A 26656-nucleotide genomic window follows, 5' to 3' on the forward strand; every position below is an offset into this window, starting at 1 on the left:
AGAGGGGAATGAGAAAAGTAGCTCGAGAGCGGCAGACAGGTCTTTATTAAAGCTTCGCCGGTAATTTGGAGATAAGGGTGGGTGTCGCGAAGAAATTCCATTACCTGTATCACGGTGGCGGCTTTCCTGCGCGTTTCCGAGCGCAGATTCTCGAGCTGCTGCCTAATGCCCTCGCTGAGGAATATGTGCCTTTTGCCGAGCGCCCAGCTGGTGCTCGCCCCGAATTTGCTCTTCAGCTGCTGCGCGTTCTGCAGAATGAGCTTGGTGTCCTCCACCGCTTGCTCCTCGGCCCGTCGCAGCTGCTTGAACGGCGCGATCAGCCTGTACCTCGCGTTGAACGCCTTGAATCGCATCCGATGCGGATACCCTGCAATTTTATCACGGAAATACACGATAAGGAATCACGATTTTACTATTCCACGGAGAAACAACCAACGACGGGAGTGGAGAACGGCAGACGCGAGAACTACACCGCGTACGTATGTAAATCTCGCCTGTTCGTGATAGTTCGAAGACGTACCGCCGGCCATTAGGTTCACCGTCTCGAGAACCTGAAGGGATCGTATCTGACGCATAGTCACGCCCCTGTCCAGGTGGAGCGGCGTCTCGGTGCCGTTGCTTCTGATACACCTGACGAAGTGGGGCCGCGCGTGCACCAGGGTCCTCAGAAGATTGTCCAGCCTCGTGTGGAAGTCCTGCGTCAACGTGGATATCGGCTCGTCCCCGTTCAGCCTGAAAATAAAGTCGACCGACAGTCGTCGTTGTGCTCCCTCGCCCCTCTTGCTCGAGAGTCTATCTCTCGAGGCTTCTCTGCGCAGTCGTTGGTCTCCTTCTTACAGGTCGGTGTGAGAGGTGGGCGATATCCTGAAGCTGACACCCCTGGGCACCGTGTCGCTCGCGTAGAGAGCTTTCAGCTCGCTGCCGAACAGGTGGGTCGCGAACCCGAAGCTGCACGTGTGCTTGTAGAACACGGCCACCAGGTCGTCTGGCACCACGTCCTTGTTGGTATCTTAACGAAGGGAATAATTGCTATTGCAACGAGCGATGGACAGAGTACACGATCGAACCAATTATCTTGCGCGTACCTAGAAAGTCGGACGCGTCGTACGTGACCCTGCCAGCGAAGTGTTGGATCCCGAAGGATCTGCAATCGACTGTCCTCGGCTCGAACAGCCGCGGATTCTGCTTGTGTTGCACCTTCACTTTCGCCACGTAGCTTTCAGCGGTGCCGCGTATCGAGCACTCGACGTCCAGCATGCTCAACAGGCCCGTCCTCTGCGAAACAAATCGCGAAAACCTCGTGCTACACCCTCCTCAATCATTCGGTCGAAAACTCGGTAGGAAATGAATCGTAAGGAATCCGATCGGAGCACTCACCAGGGACGAGATGAGATCGATACACGGCACGTTATCGACGTAGTCGACCTCCACGTCGCATCTGATACCCTCGTCCCGGCAGCTCTCGATCGAGCTCTTGAATATGTGCGTGTTGTAGAAGTGTTGCATCGTCTCCGCGCACAGATTGATGCACAGGTGCTCCAGCTGGCTCGGCTTCGGATCCTCGAACCCGAACATGTCCAGGATCCCGATGAACCCGTCCGTCGCGTGTCGCACGGCGTTGTTCAACGCGGTCATGCTTCTAGAACCGGTACCACCTGCACGTGACACGAGAGATCGGTGACTGATACGAGAAAAGAACGTGCCCGGGGTAAACGGAACTGATAAGGGTGCTAATGGGTTCCCTTTCTCTCACGGGTAACGGCCGTGCCGTTCTTCCTGGCCAATTTCTTAATTTATTAATACCCCCCGTGCAACTTTATCCATACTTCCTTTTTCTCAACAAATTATACCCACACGCACGTAACTGCCTCTATAAATCTACCTTTAATCTGAAATCTTGCAAGTAATCGTAAGACTCGTGACGTGTAACGATAACGCTACAGAGCATTGATCATTCTCAAAGGCTCAAATTCGTAGCGATACACCTACCCGCGGGACTAAACATCGCCTACCTGCCGAGCTACCAATGGTGGACGCGTGTTGACTCGTCACTTCCGCCTGGTTATGAACGGACTCGTTCGAGTCCGAGGACAACGTGCCAAGGGTGGAGCCCAGTCTCTTGAGGCTGTTGGCCCTCCTGACGATCGTGGCCACTGTGCGACAGTAGAGAGCTTTGGCCAACGAGTCCCTGGTCATGTTAGACTGCGTAAACAAACACCCTTCAACATAATACCGGGTACGAGCCACCGCAGTAAGAGCACGTATTAACACGGGACGAATGAACGGTACCATATTCGCGTCGCAGACCGACTTCACCAGCTGGCCACGAGCGTTGTGCGTCCTCGAGGTGAGTCCCCTGAGCAACGCGGGCGGAGGCACCCCCAGGAGTGCTGCGACCGAGGCCAACTCGTTCTCCCCTATCACGCCGACCTCCACCCCGGGACGATCCGTGAAGCCCACGTTTCCAAGGATCAACACCGCAGCCAAAACTCGGACCACGTCTAAGAACGGTATGCCCAGCACGCCTGTGAACAGTTTTCGTGGTATTTGACGAGCTCTGGAAACGTTCCTCTCGATATTGTGAACCGTGGAATATGTGGAGGTGTAAGAGTGGATCGGTGTACCGTACCCAAACAGGCCTTCCACGCTTGAAACCTGATGGCGTCCTCGGCCTCGTCTTGCCTGGTGTCGCCGTGCTGCAGATACCTCAAATTCTTCAGGTTGTAGCCCTCCAGATTAAGCTTAACTACCGAACATCACGCGAATTATATGAAACTGGCGACAGCTGTGATAATGGTCACGCGCGTATCCTGTCGCGTCTCGAAATCCCTACCTCGTTCCTCGTGCGACAATCCGGCCAACATTTGGTAAAATATGTGATAGTTCTTCTCGTCGGGCAGAGGCCTGATGACCCTCGTCTGGTCCAGGAAGTAACAATGTATCTTCGTTCTGTACAAGGCGCCGTCCGTGACCTGGACCTCGATAAAGTGACCCTGTAGACAAGAATCGCCATGATCCATCCGATCCCGTTCTCCAGTCGAATCGCGAGCGGTATCGCGAACGATCGGGATAGAAAATAATGCACGAATAATAGAGTCACGTACTATCCTGGAGCTCTCCGAGTTGGTGGCGGTCTTCGCGGATCCGAGCGACCTGAGGACCGTGAACGCCGCCGCCAAGTGTTTGAACGCGTCCGTTTCTGGGCCACCGCCTGCGACGTCGAACAGCTGCCTAAGCAACAGCATGGAGGCGTACGTCTTCCCTGAACCGCTCGTCCCTGAAGAAGCGAGAACCGCGTGAAAAGACACCCGTCTAAGTATCGTACGCGTCTTAAGTCGCGCATAAAGTCGCGCGAGACAGTTGTCGATGAAGAGTATCGAAGCGTTTACCGGAAAGAATGATGGCCTGCGGGTACCCGGTTTCCGACTGCTGTCGCACGGCCTCCTGAACGACTTTGTTCAGCTGGGGCGCCAGAGGTACGGCCCTGGTGCTCGTTAAGGTCAATGGATTCCCGACGTCCGTATATGGATTGATACAGACCAGTATGGGGCCCACGTTCGTCTGAAACGCGTCTCGATTATCATCTGGCCGTCCGATTGTTGGTTCGTCTTCGAGGCACCGAACGGACGATGCTAGATGAGGCTGGCCATCTCTCGTTTCTCTACTCTTTTCTTTTTTTTTTTACTTTCCACCGCGCGCCGTCCAGCAGCGTTGCTTTTTGCATTGTTATCGCGCATATGGGTCGCGGGGATTATGGATGCCTAGTGCCAGCGCCTCGCGACCAGCCCTCGAGAAGATTAATCGTGGCACGATCTTACGGGGCTGATTATGCCGGGCTGACACACGGTACATCTATCTTCCCTTTGTTACGACGTTGCGCTGATATCTGCGGGATCATTTCAGTCGAGCGGGAAAAATTTCAAATTGAATCGCGTGAACGGTGAAGTACTCTGGCCGGTCGAGAGAAATCGATTTCCCGCGTAAAACAATCTACCTTCGTCGCGAGGGAGTCGCGGACGACCCTGAACCATCGTCGTCGAACAACAGTTCTATGCGAAGATTCAACGTGGACCGTGAACGCGTTACCGTCGGCGAGTGGTATTCCAGAAGGGAACGAAGGAAATCGGGACAGCCAGGACGAGGATGGAAGCGAAGCGAGACGGAGGAGGGCAGTAAGCGCAGGCTGGTGCAACAGGCTACGTGCGGCGGGGCTTTGGCGGGTTAGGTTCCTATTAGAAGCCCACCTAGAGAAAGCAACGCTGCTGCGCGGGACGAACAAAAAGGTGAAAAACGGCCGAAACCCGGGTGGGGATGTAGAACCGGTCTGACGTCGGGCCCTGTGGCCTCTGATGCGCGGCTACGATCTCCCCTTCTTGGCTCGAGCTTACGAGCCACTCGCTTATTATACGCTCGAGCTTAGATCCCTTTTGAAATGAAAACCCGTGTTAACAGTATTTCCATATCGTTTTACGACCTCTGTCCCCGTAAACCCGATGCGCGGCATAAATAAACAACCTATTAAACAGCGTTTATATCCGCGCGACATCTGCTGGCGATTATCAATTTCCAGGCTGTCGTAGAACGCGCTAGTTCGACGTGGAACGAGCAAGGAAATAACAGACGCTCGTCGCGCACCGATTAAACGAAATATTTTCGAACGAGGAACGCAGGACACCGCGTCGATCGTAACGAATATCGTGGAGCGTTCGCGAGAATTAATTGCGACACCCGGTAAAGCGGACGAGAAACCCTTTCTTTTTTCTACGACCGTCAGAGAGGAGTCTGGTCCAATCGAAGCACCGCGATATCACTCGACGCAAGAACCGTCGACAGATTTTGCTCACCCGAGGCGTTCCCTTTCTTTCGCCTCGAGGTTTCGCCTTCGTCTTCGACGACCTATTGGGAAACCTCCCGATTTCTCTTTCGATCGCGTTAAATTGATGACAACAGCCAGGCAGATCGGGGACGATAATCGATACCGTTCGAGCTCCTTCGACCAGCTCGAGGGTTGTTAATTGATCCTCGTGGCGTTGCGGAGGGTTCGCGCGCGATTTCCGAAACGCGGATGAACGCTGAATGGAACTGCGGAGGTAAACGGCTCCGCGGACCCGGGGGCATTCATCTCAATTAGAAGCGGCGCGAACTTATCGTGTCCTGTCGTCGCTATCGAGGCCTCTGGTGATTGATGCACCGGCTCGATTCAATTGGCGGTGGGCGAAGAACGCGCAGGGCACGATCAGCTGAAATTCGTACCAATGGTCGAACCGTCTGATTCCCTATCGAATCTATACCGATACGAGACTCAGGAACTGACGCTACGATCGTGAATTCACCACGACTACCGTTACTCGTACACCTACGTTCTCTAACAAATTCCATGGAAAAGTGCAACGATCGCGTATTCGTTGAAAACTCTACGCCTACCTCTTCGAACGAATGCTGAAAAATGTAGACGACGAATTCCAAGTAGGAATGCGAGGTACTCACGTGGTACTGTTTGGCACAGAATCGAGCCTGCAGGCACTTGAGCACCGCGTCTTCCGTCAGCGGTCCGGGGAGATGAATGAGGTCGTCCAAGGCCGTGGACGTCGCGGGCCCCGAAGAAGCGGCGCCTTTCGGGAGACATCGATGCTGGCCCTGGTTACTCTTCGCGTTCTTCACGTCGGCGATAATGCTCGAGATCGGCGGCGATCGTAAACAGCCCAGTGCCGTCACGCACGACACGATTCCGTCGTCTGGGATCCCATTGTGCCGCTTTGGTGGATCCAAGTCTGCTCGTAGACAACAAACGCTCTCTATCATCGATCGAAATTAAGAAAAAAACCACTGCCATTCGCCTCGTCGATAACGTGTACGCGATACCAAAGATCGAGCAACGATTTCTGCTGGTATCGATAGAGAGAAGAGATCTCTCAGAGCACCCGGTTCAGATACGCTGCATCGCGATCGTCGGATAAACAATTTCGCTCGAAGAGAAGAAAAAGTACGCTCGAAACTGGGGTGGTAAATAGGAGAGATGGCTCGAAGCAGATTGAATCGAATCACGGTTAACTGTACCCGCGCGCAGTTTCGCCAGGTGAGACTCGATTAACCGGAAGGGTATCCGAGATCAGATAGGAGAGGCGCGCGCGGGCACCAGTGAACCGCTTTGCCCGTCGCGCAAACATTTTCGTTCTTCCACGGGGTGGAAACCGCATCCACTCTACAGCCCTGTATTTTCACCGTCGAGCCGAGCCGATTGTAAAACCGGGAAGGCGGCCGCGGGAACGAAAATAGAAAAACAGAGCCACCGGTAAATAAATCATAAACCGTTCTCGAATCGGTGTAGAAATAGCGGCTGTGTAAATAGACCGCGTTTGCAGTCCCGATGATTTCTGCGGCGGCCCCCGCGCGTTGGTTATTTAAAACGGTCATCCCTCTCGGACTTCCGCGCGGCGGAAGAACCGAGCTCGACACTGGACGCTCCTCGCGTATCGCGAATTAACGTAATGACGATATTACGCGCCGTTTAAATATTAACGAGCTCGGGACGAACTCTCGATGGACGTCGACGCGCTCGTCCGCGTGCACGCGCGCGCACACACATAGAACGATCCGCGTTTTAATTCACGATAATCGGCCGGAACTGGTTGCCCGGCTGCAACCCCTTCCGTTCAAGTTACATAAATTCCATATGTTGGTAAATATCGAGCGATCGCGATGAACGGTAGACGCTGTAACGAACAGAGCGAGCTGGAATTTATCGACGCGCCGCATTCCGTGCAATTTAATCGACTCGGTGGTAACAAATTACTCCGATGCGAGTGGCCGCGTCTACGCGAAAAAAAACCTTTCGAAGTTGCATCGAACACGGTAGCCGATTCCGATTCGAATCGAATCCGCGGCCGTTCCGTTTCCAATCGGGTGGTGCTCTGTGGATCCTCGGCTCGATAACGATGGCGGACGATCGAACGTGGCGGATAACGACGCTGGGACGCTGGTATACTGACCGGATATTAAATTATTAGCCGCGGTCGAGTTGTGGCCGAGCGTGTTCGCGCCGGCGTGATTGACGTGCGGATGAACGATCGCGGAGGCCGTCAACGTGTGCCCCGAAGGATGCCCGAGGCCGTGGGGCAGCGTGCCGGAAAGCGGAAGCGTGGTCCTGGGCGGGACAGCGGGCGCGGGTGACGACGGTACGCCTGCCTTTTCCGGGCTCTTCGACAGGGGCGCCGACGCGCCGCCGTTCGGCCCTGAATTGTTCGGCGGCTGGTTCACGTGCAGCCGGTTCCTCAGGGTCACCAGTTCCGTGCTCAGGCTCCTCAGACGCTGCTGGAGGTGCACGGCTTCGTTCGAGGACGAGGCATCTGCGACAGAAGAACGCGCATCGATTAGACCCGTTGACAACGAAATTGGGGAGAAGGATGAGATTTTTTCAGAGAGCTTTTGGGAGAGGTAGATTCATAAGGACGCGAGATCGGCGGTAAACAGCCGAATTTCAAGGAACATCCACTTCGAGCGGAAATCCCGTCGATAGGTCGGCAAATATCGGTGGCACGCGGTAGAGGGGCGGCGAGAAGGGGCGCAGGGGATGTTTGTTATGCGCGCTGGGCGGTTCGCAAACGAGGACGCGCGCCCCGGCGTGCCGATAAAAGGGTTATTGCGCGTTTCGCGAGCGGCCTGGGTAAACAGCGGCTCGCAAATTCGAGGCGGGGCCTCGTTTTCTAAATGAATTATTTCTATAGGTGAAATGGCCGCCGGTCCGACCGGCTCGGCTCTCTTTCGCGTCGGCCGTCCCCGTTGAATTTTCCAACCTGCCCAAATTATAGGCAATTTGCCCGGCCGCTAAAGGCGCAACGAACGAGCCCGTTTCGTTAATAGCCCCGGCCCTCCGCCAGCCTTCGCCACCCCTCGTGGAAAATGTACATACTTGCCCGCACGCCCGACCGTGTTACGTGAATATTTCACCGTGGAAATTGTACGCGTCACACCCCTCCGCTTGCCCGCGTACCCGGGGCGGGTCTAAAAAATTTTCACGCCAACTCGTTCACGGCCCATTAGCCATTGATCCTGTCCCGCGGAATTATTGATTTAGCTGGGTTCATAATAGCGCCCCTACGGTGATATTCTGCGAGGCTAGTTAATGCAACGGGCGGATCTAGAAGCGTGGAAACGGGGGACTCGGTGATCTAAGTCCTCGCGATAAACCAGAGATCATCCGTCGAGTAGAATTTAACCTTTGGCTTCTTCTATCTTTCGTCGATCGTTCCACTGAGATTAACGGGAGAATCGAGATCTGGCAACTGTCACGAAGATCCCCATTTTTGCGCAGGATTCGCGATGGTATCCGAAGAGAAATTTAACAGTGCGCTCTGCATCGAAGCTGTAGTGTCGTGGTGTGTCATTTCGAGCGGCATCGAGGACGACGAACGGATGGTTCGAGCGAGGCGAGTGCCGGTTCCTAATCACGCGATTCACTCGCGATCAGCCTCGTTACCGCGTATTCGCGTAACAGAAAATCGCGGGATCGCCGGTGTGTAACGTCGGAACGTGCTTTCGAACGGGCACCAGTTCGACTGGTTTCACGAATATAGGACATGAGCGGCCGGTTCCGTGGTTCACGTGGCACGCGGACAGGCGGTCGGTTTGTCATAGCGAGCGGACGTGTTCGTTTTTCGAATGCCCCGATTAGAAACTGGAGTACCGCGTCCCGCGTAGAAAACGTACCGCCCTAATCTCAGCCGGTTGGCCAACGGTCGATGAAAAATTCAGATAACACCCTGTACCTCCGTAACCGCGTAGCGACCGGAATGGCAACCGGATTGATATCCGTTCAAAGTCGGGCTAAATCCGTCCTGGCTAACCAGATACCCTCGATGCTCTACGAATTGAAAAGGGGTAGACTTTTCCATCAAGGAACACCCGAACGATCGTTAAAAGCAAACCAAGAAATGCATTTACCAAGATTAATTATCAATTTCTTCCCAAGCGATCCAGAACGCACGATCCTCTCGTCACTCGCTACTTTGTACTTGACTAAACACAGGGTCCTAACCGAAACTAGGTCTACCAGTAACGATCATTATAAAGGAAGACGAAGGTACTAGTTGAAGATGGCAGTCTTTTATCCGTCCTACAAGAGACACCTGTCGATCTTCCGTCAGAAGGTCAGGTCGCCAAGAGTGGCACACCTGCCAACGGGCAAGATCGAGCGGCCGTGACAGATCCTCGTGCTCCAAGTCTCGTTTCACCGTCTCCGCTATTGTGCTTTGGATTAACGGTACACCCGGACAGGGACGTCTGTCCGCGAGTAGAATCGCACGCGCGAGGAGAATGCAGAGGATCCTGGCGGGTGTCCCTCGCGAAAATCGAAGCGAAGTCGCGAGAAAGGGAACGCCGCGACGTGTCCTCGTCCCCTCCGGCGACGTGGCAAGAGGAGAGAACTCGCGGCTAGGCGACGCGGGATTTTTCCTTTTTCCTTCGCGAAACTCCGCGCGACGCCAGCCTGAAGAGGCGGGAAAAAACAGCCGTCCCTTTTTTTTTCCTCCTCTCTCCTCGTCTTTCACCGCTCTCGCGGTTTTTGCCCTCCTTTCCGCGGTATCGCGAGCAGCATTGTGCCAGAGAGAAGTTCCTCGTCTCTGGTGAGAATAAAGGGAGACGTCGAAGCGAACGGCGGGCCAAGGAAGCGCGAGTTTCGCCGAGGAGCAGCTTTTAGGGAATAATCAGGCCCTCCCCGCGGGTTCCGTGCCGCGGCGCTCGTGGAAGCGAGATTTACGAGCGGCCACGCGAAAATCACGGCCATACGCGCGTACACTTGGCTCCTTTTCGCTGGCCTCCGGTCCCCGGCTCATTCAGGTGCACGGGGATCGGCCATTTTCATTCATCTTGCCTCGCCACGCTCGCAGCTCCGCTTACTCGCGCCTCGTTTTTTGTGTCCAGCGGTTTACCGGCCGTTTCTCCTTTTTTTCGTTCAATTCGCCAGCGAGAGATGCACGCTCTAGCTACGTACCTGCATCCACTTATTCTCCGTGAGATTTTCCATCCGAGCGTTTAAACGGACGACGCAAAAGAAAAACGCGAAATGGCCACTGCGAGCGGAATCTACCTCATTATTGAAAACCGTGGAATTTGTGATTTAAATCTGATTACGCAGTAAGCTGTACCGGCGCTTATACACGACGTTCATTAATTAAAAGGGTTCGTAACATCGAAGCATTTTTAATTCCATTTTTCGCGTCCATTGTTACGCGTAGAACAACGCACATGGGAGAAGAGAAATAATTTACAAACACTGGCGTTGTCAGTAGTGCAATGTTTTTTTTTATACGTATATATATATATTTTTTTTGTTGTTATTTCTACTCGAACGGTAAAACAAAGGGGGATAACAATTTACGCGAGCTAGAATCGCCAACGGTGCAATGTTTATCTCTGATAAGCCATTTTTAGCTATTACCGTTCGACAAGCCCGAAAATTACAATTTCCCCGGGAAAAAAATGGAAAGACTGGCCTCTCGCCGTATCGCGAGAGGATTTCGTTTCGTTCCTTCGATATCGTTTTCGACGAATATCACGTTGCCGCGCGAGAGGGGTTAACAATGCGCACTAAACCGGAATTACCGGCGCGGAGCAATGTTTATCGCGTCTGTGAACGTCGATTATGGGCGGCGGACGCCGTCGTCGAATACCGAAACGATCCGCCGTCTGAGAATCGGGAATGCCGGGCGAAACCGTCGCGTAAATAATGCAACGCGCGTACCGATTCGAGGGCCGCCGTTAAATAACTTATTTCCAAGTCCCGCAGCCTGTTACGTAACTAATCTCGTCTTCCGGAAGTTGGCAGCGCCGGGGAAAGCCAGTCGCCCCGTCTGGAACGATCGTCGCGAGATCAAAGGGAGAAACTGCAACCGCGTACGGACGGATTAGAAGAATGAGCCAAGTAAGAAAGAACGACGCGAACGGCGGAAGGAATCGCGCGCGGTTGGTTCCGGAAGGCCGAGAGGAACCGACGAAAAGGTCCGCGGCGACAAATCGGGACCGTGGACGGGACGCTGAAAGGGAATAGGCGATGCGAACGAGCAAAAAGGATGTATCAAGCTGAAGGGGAACAGCGTGCATGAATTAATGAGAGGGAGCGAGCGATCGCTAAAGGGGATGAAGAATAAAAACTGCGGAGACGTAGGACGAGAAAGGGTGGAGACCACGTTGAAGGGAAACAGGAGCCGGATTAAAGAGCTGGATCCCGAAAAGCGTGGGGAATCAAAGCGAGAGAGAAGTGAAAAAGGTGAAAAGAATTCAGAGAGCGAAGAGGTAAACAACAAAGAGACCGAGGCGAAGGGAAAGGCCCGCGAGAAAAAGGCGGCAGAACGAGTGAAACGAGCAAAAAGAGGGGTAACTAACGCGGGGGTGAAGTGGTGAGTAAAGACAGAAAGGAGGAGACCAGAGGGATCCGGCGAGAGAGAGAGAGAGAGAAGAGGAAGCAGCGTGAAGAGCATAAAGACGTGACGTCAGAGGGGTCGGGAGGTGGCGAAAAGTTCTGGCTGAAAGAGCAGAAGGGGCGAAGACAAGTTCCGGTGGGATGGCGGCGGAGTACGTGGATCGTATATCACAATGAGGTAAAAGTTTAGTGGCCCGTTTCGCGGGCTAAATGCATAGCGATTCATGAGACCCGAGCGTTCAAGGAACACTTTCAATCGGGTCGGTCGATCGAAACCCGGTCGAGGCTGAAAGCGATACAGGGTCGAACCTTGTTCCTCCTGGACATCGTGCACTGTTTACCCGCTCTCGTGCGGAGTGCTCTCTCTCTCTATTTTTCAACGACGCGGAAAGCGCCGGTGGAAAAAGAAAAAGAAAAGGAAATTCTTTTTCTATATGGGCGATTCACTCGATACTTGGCGGCGAGCAATCGCAGGGGAGGGCGAGTTCATCGATGCTCGATCGAGATGCCCGCGCGAAATTACTGCCGCTTTTAGACAGGCGGCGATCGGTCGATCGAGCCTCGGAGCCACCGTGAAAAATGCACGCGATTTTTCCCGGTATGTATCGCTGTCGAAAAATCCAATCAATCCGACAGGATGGGGGCTCGACGAGCTGGTGGCTTTCGCCATTCGCGGGCTGTTTCACATCGACCAGAAATAATCGCACAAACCGGGAATAATTCCCGTCGATCGATCGTCCCACACTTTCCACAAGGTTACTCGAGCGGGCGTGTATTATCAGAAACGTTAACTTTCACCCTCGGCTCGAAAACGTCGAACAAGTGGTGAACGAGAGGCGGGGCCAGGCGAAGGGCGAGACGTCGTCGATGATTAATTATCCTCGCCACTTTCCACGGGTCGTTCTAAACGCAGCGGACGCTTCTTTATTGGAAGACGTCCCGTACATACATACGCGGCCAAGGAGGAGAGACAAACGGAAAGGAGTCTCAGGGCTGGCAGGTATACACCGGGCGAGGAGCAGGTCCTACTGCGGCGGAATTAAAGCGAACAGGTATCTTCGGGGCTGAATGCGCGTTCGGAGAAAACAGGTTCTTTTTCGTCTTCTTCTTCTCACGGCCGTCTACACCCCGTTCGCGTTAACTCGCCGCCAGCAGCGAGCAATCATCTCTCGACGATGAAGGGCAAGGGGTGAGAACGAACGGAAGGAAGACGCGCACTTTTTTCATTCCTAGTGGCGAAAGAAAAAAAAGAGTGGGACGAACGAAACGTCCGATGATTGTAGACCACGAGGAAACAGGGGATCGCTTATTAAGGGTTGCTCGTAATTACATTTACCCTCGGTTGATTATCGGTCAACCCTTTCGCAACTTGCGAAGACCTCTCCGTACGACGCTGTTGGAACTTTCGAACAACTTCTACAGCGAAATTCGAAACGCGCGCACAGTTTGATACTCGGTCTATTATAGCGCGAGGCGGGCTTCCTTGCTCGGTGTCTATTCCAGCGGATCTTGCTGGCGAGATCTCGGGAGGGTAGTCACGAAATTCACGCCGCGTCCGATGGAGAAGCGCGAAGTGAGACGAGGACGAGAAACGGAACGCGGTGGACTATCTTAAACACGGGTGTTCGACGCGGCCGGGCAGATAAGAGCGAAAACGAATCGATCGGACGGGATTCCCCGCATTCCTGCATGTAGAAACCGCTTTATTCGATCGGAGGCCGGTTAAATCATACGCGGCTCGCGTTAAAACAGGATCGCAGCGTAGAAATCAACTGGAGCGGCTGTTAATCATTACATTCTGCATACGCGGCATCGCTAGTGGAGTCCGAGTAAACCAAGGGGCAGATCGATCGCGTTCCACGGCCGGGGTAAATCGCGAAACAGAGGTCCAGGTGAACCGAGTACGAGCGCGGTTGCGGATCGAAACGTGGAAACGGTTTAAATCGCGCGTAATCGCTTTTACACGCGGCTGCTACTCGATTAACGCGTAACAGCGAAAAGAGTCGAAAAGGCAACCCCCAGGAGGGGAGGGTGAGAAAAACGTAGGCGTGCCGCGGGGTGAACTTTCAACCGTTGGAAAGACCGAACTAACGACGAGGGTGGATGGACGGGAAAGGGGGAGAGCGAAAAAGGAAAAACAGCGGCTCGAGAAGCGGGAAAAGGGATGAAAGCGTTTTCCAGCGGTCGCGCGGCAAGCGAAATCGAAATTTCTAGCCGGCGGCCCGAGGCGCGGGCAAATAGAACGAAAATTTTAATTGGACGATGCCAAGGAGGGGGTGGCGGCTGAGAAAAAACGACCCCGTGGAACACGCTCGCCGGTAAACGGAGAAACGGACGAAACTTTCCGCGCGCTTCAAGTTCCTCGTGTAATTCCGCCGGTTTGCTCTTGTTCGAGGCGCGTAAAAAACGCGACGGCGTTGCCTCGGAAGCTTCGCCGCGTTAACTTCGAAGGAATACAAGTTTCCCTTCGTTGCCTACGGGGGATTCTTCGATGGCGGATCCGCCTCCACGTGTACGCTTTCGCGCCGCGTTTTCCGCGTTGCTGGAGAGGGGAGTCAAAAATTCGTGAGAGTCAATCACGGTCCCATTATCCACTTTCTCTAATAATCAAAGTCGAAAAGAATCCTCCTCGGGCGAGATAGAGGGAAGAACGAGGCCAGACGTGGGATTCCTCTGGCTTTGGTAACTGGACGCAGCCTCGAGCAGAGGCGGGACGGCGGTGAGCGAGACGAAGAGGACGGCGATGGCGCGGATGGGCACTGACGAGGGCGGTGGTCAGAAATTTCCGCGAACACCAGTCGAAGTCGAGTGCGGGCCTCGCATTATCTCGCACGAAACGATGACGCGGGGCCCTGGGAATGCGCGTACCTTCCGAGAACTCGAGGAAAGCTTATGGACACACGTCGACGGCTACCTTTTTCACGAGCTTCCGAGTGAAACCGAAACTCGTACGTCTGACCGCCGCCAGGTTAGCTGGCGTCGATGCACAAAGGAGCTCGGAGGAAGAAAGAGACGAGGGGACGTGTTTGCGTGTGTTTTCAGCTGGTGTGCGCGAGAGAGGCTGGCTCGACCTCGGGGTCTAATCAGATGCGGGTTAATCCCGGCTGTTTCTCTGCCCTTAAGGGTCGTCCACACGTGGCAGGGGGATGATCACTGCGTAACAGCGCGGGAATGGAAGTATTCTACGAATTCTCGCAACATTTTTCACATCGATACGCCTGATAACATTAGTCAGACTCGATCTGAGAAAGGTACACGAATATTTGGAAACCATACTGGGGGAGAGAATTGCTGGTAGCTTGAGGAGAAGAGTGACGAGGATCGAGGAGGGTTTTCCAACGGAATTATTCCAAGTAACGCGAAACGCGCGTTTAAAAGCGCGGGGAAAAGCTTAAGCGAGCACCGCGATCCGCGGCTTGTAAACAAGATTTAAGAAAGCTGGACACGCCGAAGCGCTTAAGCGAAACTGCGAAATTATATGAGCGCCGGGGGCCAGGGTTGTCTGCGGTATTGCACGAAATTGCGACAGAATTCGCGGATAAACCGGCAACTTTACGAACCCGGAATAACCGGATTTTTTAAAAATAGCCTAATTGCACGCGGCGTGACCCGCCACTCCGCTATTTGTACCTCGTCGCATCGTTGGCGAGGATCTGGCCACCGAACGGAGCGCGAGGAAGCCGGAAACCGCGGGCACGTGGACGCGTACCAACGCGGACGAATATGCGCGGCGGATTCGCGCTGAAACCGCGCCCTCCGCTCGAACTTATCACGCGAACGCTCGAGAGCTGGCGGTAAGCGTAACGAGCTCGCGGAAGTAGCGTTATCAAAGCAGAAAGAGCACGAGTAACGGCGATCAAGAGACGAGCGTTCGCCAGCAGGATCGTGTCGAATGAAATTTGAAGGCTGCCAGGCGAATATCTCCGTGGATCTCTCGTAGATAGGAGGCGCACGAAAACGTCGAGGAGCGTGAGACGCATTCGAATGGCCGTGTTCCCGGTATGAACGCTACTTAAGGCGACCTGGACGGAGAAAAATACGCGAACACACGTATGGTATCGCGGCTGTACACGCGTGTAGAGGCTCGCGAGGCTATCACCGATGCCCAGACGATTCTCTCGAGCATTCGAGCGGTTCTATCGTGTACGTACGTACGAGATGCTTCAGCCACCCGGTGGCTCGGTTCGAATCGAATAAGAAGAACGGCGTCGCCTTGAACTCGAAACCGCGGGGCCGCCTCTTCCTCGGCCTGGCGACACTTGGAGCTCGCTAATTAAAACCGCGTCACGAGCCGGGGCTTCCGAAAAAGAGTTAGAACGCAGCTCAGGTGGCGGTCCCGGCCACGCTCTAATGCACCCCAATTTATCGTGCACGCTAGCCGCCGCGCAATCTTGTCCAAATCCACCGGCTAAATGCTCTTAATGTTCCACTATTTATGCCTGCTAATCGGCTTTTGTAATTTAAGATCAGGCGGTCCCTAAATATTCCCCCGTACCGCATTTGCTAACCGAGTTCTGTAATCTTCGAATTAATACATCGAGTCCACTGTTTCGTAGAAGCAGCAGCAACTTTCGCTAATTTTCTCGAGTTCTACCACCTCAATTCTCCAAGTACCACCGAATCGAATGTGTCACGGAACTACCCCCTAGTTGAAAAAATTCCTACAAACTCAGGATCCATTTTTACTTGATTCAGAGACGCTGAGGATGTTTCCAAGGATCGCAGGATCTACCAAACGATCTTCGAAGGCAGTTGACGCGTCTCGAACCCATCGCTAGCCACCTATGCGCAACGAGCGTTCGTGTTTACCTGACCGCGTCGGTGTTCGCACGTGGTGCACACCAGCCAGAGGAGCCGGACAGTTGCAACGGGTACACACACTCGGTTAGGCCGTTGCCCCGCATAAATCCGTGGAGGATCGCGAGGAGCCCCCTCCGCGGAGTTTATTCCGGCAACTTTCGAAGATGGGTCAAGGGAGCCCGCCGGGACGCGAGGAGCGTTCCCTCGGGTCGAAAGAATGTCGCCCATTCCCGCTGAGAATGCACGCGGATCGATCCGCGATCGTTGGAGAACATGGCGAACGATGCGAACGATCGCGCATAATTGCGGGTAATCGGCGACGGAATTCAGACGAGCCATTAAACGGGAGATAAGCGCGATAAAATTGGAGCAGAAGCGTCGGAGTACGTTTCAGCCTTTGTTAAATCGACAACGCGAACCAGTTTCGGTGTTTGCGTTTTGTAAGAACCGTCCGGTCGAGTTTTTGCGCGATGCTCGTAACGTTCACTCTTTCAGCAGATCGTTAGATCACTCCTCCGTGGCGATTCGACGAAAGGAAAGAGTGGAAGAATAAGGTGGTCCACTGGTGGAGAGTGGTGTTTCCCTGAAGGGATCCGTGGCTTAAGGTCACGGGAACGCGAGCGGTCGACCGGTTGCCGAAAGCGATCATTAACGATCTCAAGGCTGCACCCAGGGTCCCTCGGATGTTTTACACCAGCCGTTGGAACCAGTTGTCCCAACGGTTCGTGGAAAACCCTCGGATCGCTCCTCGAATATCTAACTGTCTAACGCCTTACCATTCACCGTGCGATCGTTCTATGATAGCCGGACGAAGGTTCGTGGCGTCGAATAAACTCTCTCCGAGACAACAGTCCGGAGAGCGTTTCAACGGATGTGGGGAAAAAAATATCGAGAAACGGACGGGCTCTTTTCTAACGTAACAAAACCGATTACGTAGCCGCTCCATTAAGACAGTTTCTTGGACAATGCAACGTAACGATATCTCGACGGATCTCTCGCGTCTTAGGAACGATTGTGCGTGCTTTCTTGCGAGAAATATAATTGCGAACCCCGAGGGACTGTGACCGTTCCCTATCCCCATTCTAGAGTAACTTTTCTCCTCGTAATCGCAATCGTATACCATCGACAATCCATTCTTCGCGATTGTATCGGTTCTCCAAGGATCGATCCGTACTATTCTCTCGCTCGAACGCTTCTCGATTCCTTGGATACTCTTTTCGAGAAGATGGAGGAGGAAGGGATCGAGGAAACGCGCGATGACGATCGGTGGCACGGCAGAGTATACGACAGTGGCTGCAAATTTGCTGGTTTCGGAGCTTGCACGTGTTCGCGGGTAACCAGCCAGGTTCGATTGACCAATCGTAGCCGGGAGTTGCTCAAGAACGGAAATCGGCGGCGAGTCGCGGGTGTTTTCGAGGTTCGCGAGGGTCCCACGATGCAGAGGACGGCGGGCGAGATGCGCGACGGGAGGTGCGTGGGCGTGAGAACGAGCGAGGCAAGGGACCGATTCGTGCAGCGTTTGGGCAGGCAGAAGGAAAGGTAGTCGTGACGAGGGCGAGTTGTGCAAGTAACGCGGAGAAAGAGACCACACGCTGGTGATTCAGAGGGTCCCGTTTCTCCTCTTCTTCTACCGGCTTCCTCGCCTTTCTCTGCTCCATTCCGTTTCCCCGTTGCATCGTTCGACGAGCACCGCGAGGAACGATGGGCGAAACGATGATAAAGCGTTTAATGTTTCACCGCCTAGTTTATGAAAGGGAACAATACGCCCGGACGGGTTAATGTGTAAAGTAAGAATTACGATTGTTATCGCGAGTAGAACGGAAAATAAACCGTGACAAGATAATAAATTTGGTTAACTGCGAGCGAGGCGAGCGGGGAGGCGCGTGCAGATACACGCGTAGTCGTCGAGGAGGAGAGAAAAAGGAAAGTCCGTGGAGGAGAACAGGAAGTGGGAAAGTGGCGCGAAAAAGCCACGAGACGTAGAGAGCGCGCGGAACACGGAGAACGGTTGAAATAATCTCTATCGCGTTAAGGAGATTAAGCGTACGCGAGGGGAATTACGCGTGACGTGGAAATTCGAGGGAAACAGAGGCCGCGAAGATGGGTGCGTAACAAACCTACGAATGCGTGTAAAGAGGTTTCAAGAGGCTGCGTCCACAGAGCCTACTTCAACAGCTGTTCTTCAACGAAGAGACCTTTAACGAGCCCAGCAACGGCCATTCTCGGTCAGAAAGAATTAATAGAGGAAACAACGATCCCAAAGCGTGAATGACAGTCGAAACGACCGCGAAGCGTCGTAACAGGAAAATTCGTCGAGCTTTCCCGACGAAAGCTCGAATCTATCCTCGCGATGGCGATCAACGCGGAGAAACCGCGACGACTGTTTTTAACTGTAAAACTCGGGTAACTTCAGCAACGACTAGCCGCGCGGCTCATCGTTTTCAGGTGGACAGGGACGTAGCTGTAACCGTACGGCACCCTTCCTTCCAATCTCGGTTCAGGAGTCGGCGATGCGAAAATACGACGACGACGACCAATCCCCCGGTGAAAACGACAGCCACTTGTAACTTGATTACGACTACGGAAACTCGTTGAATCGAGCGACGGATAAAGGGGCTTTGACGACGGTGTAAAAAAAAAAAATAAAGAGGGAACTGAAGGGAACGCGGCGGACGCGAAGAACGAAATGCAAAGGAGGAGCCATTCTGGCCAACGCTGCGCGTCGAGTTTTTCAAGGGCCGTTAAAAGTACGCTCTTAATCCGCGCGCTTTTATACGCCGTCCCGTATTCGTAACGTTTAACCGTGTTTTCGAATCGGTTCGTGATTCTTTCCTTCCTTGCTTCCTTCCTTCCTTCCTTTCTTCCCTACCGAACGAGGATCCAGGGAGAGGGGTAGGCGGAGGAAACGGGGGACCGTTCGAAATTCATAAAGGCAAACGAAGAAAGAGGCTGGCCGCGATGCCTTCCCAGTCGGTCGGACCGCGCTGCATTTAAATCGTGCAGCGTCCATGAAAACGCGGCACGACGCGGGCCTCGAAAAAGAAGATCGAGAGCGACGGCCAGTGGCGTACCTTGGAGTTTCTTCTCGGTCTCCCAGAACTTCTGCAGCTCCGTGAAGTACTTGTCCAGTATGAAGACCTTGGAGAGGCCCAGGGTGGCCATCTCAGGCGGTCGAGGCTCGTTATCGGCCAGAATTTTCTTCGGCTTACTCGCGGACTCTGTTTGCACGTTATTTATTTATCTCCACTCCTCTCCACGCGTCTCTCTTCCACGCTGTTTTCCCTTTCGCGACGCACGCCGCTCGGCTCCGACCTGAAACGCGTAGGATCGCGGATCGATCGTGGGGGGTCACCAAGAGATTCACAGATCACCCGGACATCTCATCGGCTGCCAGTTAATCGTGTCCTCGGCGCACTCGTCACCGCACTCGCACATCTTCCTCCCGCGTTTTAGTCGCACTAGTTTCAGTCTATCCCCGGCTGTCACGATCACGTAAGAAACACTGGGGCCCGGACGGGTCTCATCGCGCGTTCCGGCAGCGGCTACGAGGTTCACTTGCGCGAGACACGAGGGACGCGCACGAAACGAAAACCGTTCACCTGCTGGATCACCAAAAGGGAAAAAAGGAACGCGAACCGCGCGAACCCTCGCCGACACGCGACAGCCGACGTAAAACCGGGACGGGTGGAAACGCGCGCCCACCTCGGGGTGATAGTTTTCCTCGAAGAAATTTCGAGAAACACTCCGGCCGCTCGAAAAGCGTCGTCCCAGCCGCCTCGTTCCTACTCTGGCTCCTGTGCACCGGTACCAGGAACGTCCAACGGAGGGTTGCGACGCGAGTTACCTCGATCAGCGTCACCGTGCCGGACACCTGTCGAGCGTTTCGTAACCTTCGAGGAAAGCAGTTTCGGCGCACAACCAAGTGACACGGGGGCCGTGTTTGCAAGCGGCACGGAGAGGAGTGTGGCGACTCGGCGAGTTCAACTGGGCGTCATTGTTGCCTGGAACCCACCTCCGTGAGCCCTATCTCTTCTAAGGTGCCTTCGAGATAACTCTCCGCGGCTGGCTCACCTGGCCGCTCGGAACGCCAGTTAGGTGGAAGGCAGCGGACCAGAGCGTGCCGGGGCCCAGGATGTCTGGACCGGGCAACGAGGCGGGCCACGGGGTGGGGGCACCGGTCCCCCGACTGGACCGTTGCTTGTGGATGCTGCGTGGAAAACTGGCTGGGGCCCTAGACTCACCTTAGGCATCTCTCCCTCGACCTCCTCGGCCTCCTCGGCCTCCACGGATCTGCCTCGCGGAGCTCCGCGGAGCTCCGCGGACCGAATCCAACCGAGAGGCGCTATTCCGCGCTTTCGAGCGGCAGAACACCGCGCACACGCCACGTTTCTCGCGCACGTTCGATGAACTGTTGTTTACAAATACGACACCGGAACTGCTGGAATGCCGGTGGATCTCATTTTTTTTTTTCTCCTTTTCTGTCTTTTTATACCTTTATGGTCGTTTTTTTTTTTTTTTTTTCATCGCGGTAGAATGTGTTAATGGGACGCGGACGTACCGCCGGAGGAACGCGGAGCGAGGAATTTCGATCGATTTTCATTGGCTGATTTTAGCGGTGGTTAGATGATTTTTATGTTTCTTTTTTAAGAGTCGAATGCTTTTTAAAGAAGAGAATTATCGTGGGCTGATGGGTAGATTAATTGTGCTGATTGGTTGTAGTGGAAATTGAATCGAAATGGAGCTGTACGAAGCTCCGGTTTTATTTCGAAGAGGAAACAAGTCACAGATTTTCAGCATTTTTTCGTTTTTTTTTTCTGGCAGTACCGCGTGTTCGATGATAGAAACAGCATCTGCTGCGAACGATAGAGACCAGCCCTGCTCTTCGAAATTCATCATCCGGGCTTTCATGATCTGATTTGAATTGCGCGCACCGGATGGACACTTGTTTCCTATATCGAAACTCGTTGATCGGTGACACGCGTTACCCCATGAATTTCTCGCGGTGATCTGGGCCTGAAAAACTTGGGAAATCGAATAATGCTACGGCTCTTGTACACAGCTCGGCCTCGTTCGAGCCTAATTGGTCAACAGCGTAATTGATCCCGCGCAATTAACCAATATACCAGACCGTGTACCTTCGTTAATTAGGGGAAAAAAGGTGCTGCCCTCTGTTTTAGAACCGTTTCCGTTTTTTACGCGACGGTTAATTGCTTCATGGGAGACACACGACCATTAGTTATCAAACGTTTTCGACGGCGCAAGGTTCGCCTTAATTGCACGCTCGTGTAACGTGGACACATCGGCGGTGCGTTTTCGGCGAAAACTTATCGATTCCACGAGATAATTGCTACCTAAGTCGAACGGAGGCTCATTGTTAATTGCTCGTTACCCGTATCTACCGGGGAAGGCCTTTGCCCGTGATTTATGCTCCTCCGAGACGGCGAGTGCGGTTAACTTAATGGACGAGGGGCATTACGGCATAGTTACCTGGGGAAGTAAAAACCGCTCCACGAGTACAAAATATCCTACTTTCCGAATGTTTCATAACTGCCTTTTAGTGGCTAAACAATGCGGCAAGAAAACGGTACCATTTACGTCGAACCACTGCCAAACTGAGCCGCGAGGAACAATCGCGGATTGCCTTAACGGTGCCCAAAGAAACTTTCAGAGCGACTCGAGTCCAAAACCGAGCCGTGTATTTACTTCCATCCGAGCAGCGAACATTGTCATTCTTTTCTCACGCCATTTGCATCGAACTACCGCCATACAGCTGATCGTTAAAACGATGGAGAACAGTTATCCAACTCGCGCCTTGGAATTAATACAAGATCCGTATCTAACCTCGAGGTATCCATTGCCATTCTAATTAGCGAATGCCACGGCCAAAAACTATTCCCAGAGAGACGATACCCACTCGAGGAACCGACTGTTTAAGGAAAAATACCGATCACTCCGTGCTAAGAACGCGACGAGGATCGCCGTGTACTTCCCGCCACCCGTCGTCCCGATACATCGAACCGGCTGAGAAAAAGCTGAAGAGAACCGCGGCGGCAACCCCACAGTTCGACTCACCCCATGCGGGCGAAGCGTAGCGCTACAAACTTGCGCGCGGTGACACGCGATACGCGTCACCTGACCCGTCCGCCGAATGAATGGTTCCTCGAAACTCGCGATGTTAACCAGCCCGGCGGAGCAGGAGGCACCGGATGCGAGCCGAAACAGGATCGAAGCTGCTCTCGTTTCGTCGACGGGCCGGCTGGGCCGAGCCGAATCGCGGGCGATCGGTGCTGAGCGGCGAGGAACACGAGGACGAAGGAGGGAGGAGGAATGCCTGATCCGTGTATCTCGAGAGGATCCTGAACGGACGTCCCGAAGCGTGTTCCGCCTTATAATTTTGATCTACAACGCCGAGAGGAATCCAACATGGCCGTTCCTCACCCTGCGTCGTAAACAATAAACAGCGCTCCGCTCGATCCTCCGTTCTCGGCTCACCCTTGCTTAGCTACATTAGAGTGCGCCGCGACGCTTCGCATCCACGTGTTGCGGGTACTTGAAATACGTGGGACTCTGAATATATTTACTGCGAGCAAAAAAAAAGAAAAGGTGGTTCCGCTGGATCTCATCTACGATCGATACTCGCCGCTAGAGTTGCTACGAAATATCGTTGGTGCGATTAGCGAGCTCAAGAGGCGGTGTAACGCGCCGCTATTTAATCCTAGCCGCCATCCCGTTCTCTTTTCTCCCCGACGTCCCTTACCACTCGAGCGACCACTCGACGTCCCGCTCTGTGGGCCTCCTACGACCCTCCGCGTGAGTTGGCACCGTGGCGAAGCCGCAGGGAAGAGGAGGAGAGATAGATTCTCTCACCAGGGGCCGACGACCACTACCGGACCCAACTCTCTCTGCCCAGCTGGCCGCCTTCTTCGAGAGCGCGATTATGCGAAGATTAAACTCGGCTCGTCGCTGAACCGCGACGGAGATTCGACGGGGAGTCTTGGGTGTCAAAGGTGTCCGTGAATCTTTTCGGGGTTACCAGGAATAACGAAACGAGGGAGTCTCGTGCGTTCCAGGCGGTGAAAGTAGACCGTGGAACAATTTTTGATCGCGTTACTTCGCGCATCAAGAGTAATCCACAACAAGTACTCCAATCGCGCGTTGTACGTGGAACCATTTCTGAATGCGTTGCATCGGGTGTAAGAATCGTATGGAAGAAGGGAGGTGCGTCGTAGGATGAGATCGGTTTCCGGTGACAATCGAAAACGGTGGCTGGACGGTCCTCGCCGATGGAGCAACCGCGAAGGGCCTTACGGCTGATTAACGAGCGCATATTCGAAAAGTGTGAGAGGCCCGAATTTCGAGGACGCGCCGGCCCTCCCAGCGTGGCCACCGGAGCACCTGTCGCGCGTGAGATTTTAAGAGCGTGTCGTTTACACTCGGCCAGCGAAAGAATCCCGTGGCAGCCTGTCCTCGAGCCTGAATTACACCAGCGTCCACTTCACCAGATTCCCTCGCGCGCGATCCTCCGACCGCGAAGCCCATCGATAAATCCGAGCGATTCAATCCTCCATTGGGAGGAAGGAAACGAGCAAAAAACTGAGGGGGGGAACCAGAGGTAGGGGGTGTACAATCGAACATTCTCCGGGGCCAGATAGAGACTTCGAGGCGGGCCCTGTCAAAAATCCACGCCGGAGGAGCGTGTAATCGTTTCTGAGGCGCGTAAAAGCGCGGCGGCGTACGAAAACACACGGGCCCAAGCTCTCCGTGGAAACATCGGGCTACCCTTCGTTCGTTCCAGGCTCGAAGAGCCGTCCCTCCCCGCCGTTCGAACGGAGAAAGGGGATACAAGACGGCGAGGAGGAGGAAGAGGATCCGCTCTTTGCGGTGAAATTCAAATCTCCACCGAGAGATCTGCCGTGCACGCCCCGCGCGAAACCGGTTTCGCCGCTCTCGACGCTCGAGGGGGCTTGGCTGGCCCGTTCTATGCCCTCTTCGAGCTAACTCCGTGCCGATAAAGCAGGCAGCGACAGGCGAAACCACGGGGCCCGTGTACCCGCAGCACGATCTGCCGGTGGAACCTGAACGCTCCTTCGTACCCGACCCGCCTTCTTACCGATACTCGAGAATGGGCCTGATCTCGCTCCGCGGATGCGTTACCGATCTCTGACAGGGTCCGTTCGCGAGTAGATTTCTGTTCTCGCGAAACGAACTTCGAACGATTTTGGAGGGTAGTTCCAAAGGTGAAATATCACTGATCGAGTGTGTATGGAGACGTTTAGAGAGACGTTAATTAGGCGCCTTTGAGATTGGTTCGAGGATTGACCCACCCGGTGCTGTTGCTCGAATTCTGAAGAGTTCGAGAAGATGATGGTAGAACCACACGTTGAAGTGTGCCGCGTGACAACTTGCGCGCACAAGATCCTTGAAAGTTTCACGACCCGGGGAGTTTTACACTCGAGGCTGCGGAGTGTAAACTGTGTCCTACGCCGGAAAAGTTGTACCGCCGCCGGAGCTTCGATGGAAACCGGAAGATGTAACCAAACGTTCACCGTGGACGGTAAAAGGAAACTCGACGTCCGATTCAAAGGACCCGATCGAAAGATCCCGATACGTGGACGAAAGGCGAACTCGTGAAACTTGCACGGATCCTCCGTAGCAGTGCGATCGACGAATTTCGGATCGGGACGCCGATTCGTCGCCTGGCTGTTAGCCATCGCGCACCGTTCACGGCCGCGCGTTAATAAAATACAGACATCGAGGCGAGCCATGCGGCACGATTTAACCTTTGATTAAGGGAGTCAAGCCGGTCGTGACTTACCGTAATGAGTCGAGGCACACGTACACAGGGCGCATATATCAAAGTTTATAGCTGCGAGAGATAATTCCGACTGATGGCGCGAGCCCCTCGCGGCACTGTTTTTCTGCGAACGAAGAACCGCCAGATTCTGGGTCAATAATTTACACCACGCGCATCGACGAGTACCGTAATTTCGCCGTGGACCGTCGCGTCATTTTCATCGTGTCCCCTCGACGTCGCGTAACGCGTACACACACACCGCCCTTCCCATCCGTGGATGCGCTGCGTTCTCGAAATTGCACACCGCTAGCAGGAACGCGACTGTCGCGGGAATTTTAATACGTTCCAATGGAAGATCGGCGCTGGCTGCTGTTATTCTCGCCGAAATATCGAGCCGCTCGAAATTTCTACGAGTATTACAGGGGGTTAATACCGATATCCGACGACGACGATACGCTCGCGTTACGCGCGATGTTTCTGAAACGGCGGCAATAAGCGGAGTAAAAATTAACAGAGCTCGCAATCTGGCGAACAGTCGCGATAAAAAGGTCGTCGCATTAACGAAATTGAAACGAGGATTGCAGGGTCCGCGCGGGGGTGGTTTTCGTAGCGGAAATTGGTCACGCGGCGCGATCGTAACACTGGCGAACAATACTCGATAACCAACGTGATCTGGACGTAAGGTAATATAATCGGGAAATAATTAGTCGGCGCGAGCAACAAGCGCACCTACGGCCCCGATGAAACGCGTAATCAATGATTATCGTGGCGTGAAATCGCCTCGGTTAAAGAGCCAGTTTCGATTTCCATCGGGTCGAACAAGAATTTCTTGATTATCAACCTCGTTAGAGGGACCCCCTCTGGATAAACATAGAGATAGCCGAGGTGACAAAGTCGCCTGGTTACGTTTGAACGTGTTAATTAGTCACGCCTTCGATTAGACGGTCAGCTTGACAGCGATTGCTGGTTATTGCGTGCCCGCGATCGGTTCGATCGGCGACGATTACTTGGCCACGTGGAAATTTTTCGTTTCGTCTGCACACCAATTTTTCGAGCACCACCGTGTGTGTGCGTGTGTGAAATTAAAACACGAAACAGAGGAGAAATGGCAGCATATACGTGGAATATTTTAATTGCCACTCGGTAATTAACTGCTGCGACCGATCGCTATTACTCGTCCGTTTGTGCTGGAAAAAGTCCACCGTTTGCCTACCGCGAACGATTAGCATGATCGATCGATGGTACCGTCTCAAATATTTAACATTCATTTAGTTATTCATTTATCCGGAGCTCTTTACACGTTACGACCGCGGGTAACATACGATGATTAGTAGAATCGTGGATATTGGAAAAATCGACGCGACGGGGGGGCAAAAATTAAAAAAAGGCATGCTCGAAAGTCAAACTGACTCGGAGCCTCTAATTTAAACCCGATAATCCTCCGACACGGAACGCACAGTCGCCAATTTTTGAAATATTCCATCGCGCTCCACTTCGGCCGCACTTTTCACCCCCTGCGCGGCGCCCGACTCGATTCGAGTTAAATCGCAAAATTCAACGTTTAATAATTCGCTGTAAAAATGTCCAACGTGCGCGTGGACGAGACGAATTCGTTTATAAAAATCCATCCCCTCGTCGGTACCCCG

The 26656-nt window shown here is 53.7% G+C and overlaps 1 protein-coding gene across 2 annotated transcripts in view; it reads right to left on the minus strand.

Annotated features, from left to right (window-relative positions):
- Window positions 1-26656, minus strand: part of Dachs (unconventional myosin-IXb-like dachs) — a 44023-nt gene that overhangs the window by 1507 nt on the left and 15860 nt on the right. For both annotated transcript variants that reach the window (XM_076896154.1, XM_076896155.1), the window contains exons 2-14: window positions 6990-7346; window positions 5488-5771; window positions 3390-3561; window positions 3105-3277; window positions 2834-2993; window positions 2630-2746; window positions 2290-2525; window positions 2013-2202; window positions 1378-1655; window positions 1086-1275; window positions 838-1009; window positions 521-732; window positions 105-367 (exon numbers count right to left, since the gene is read on the minus strand). In XM_076896154.1, the coding sequence (XP_076752269.1) occupies window positions 105-367; window positions 521-732; window positions 838-1009; window positions 1086-1275; window positions 1378-1655; window positions 2013-2202; window positions 2290-2525; window positions 2630-2746; window positions 2834-2993; window positions 3105-3277; window positions 3390-3561; window positions 5488-5771; window positions 6990-7346 (2804 nt within the window). The remainder of the gene's footprint in view (window positions 1-104; window positions 368-520; window positions 733-837; window positions 1010-1085; window positions 1276-1377; window positions 1656-2012; window positions 2203-2289; window positions 2526-2629; window positions 2747-2833; window positions 2994-3104; window positions 3278-3389; window positions 3562-5487; window positions 5772-6989; window positions 7347-26656) is intronic.

This window comes from Xylocopa sonorina, chromosome 6, assembly GCF_050948175.1.
Source record: "Xylocopa sonorina isolate GNS202 chromosome 6, iyXylSono1_principal, whole genome shotgun sequence".
Taxonomy (NCBI): domain Eukaryota; kingdom Metazoa; phylum Arthropoda; class Insecta; order Hymenoptera; family Apidae; genus Xylocopa; species Xylocopa sonorina.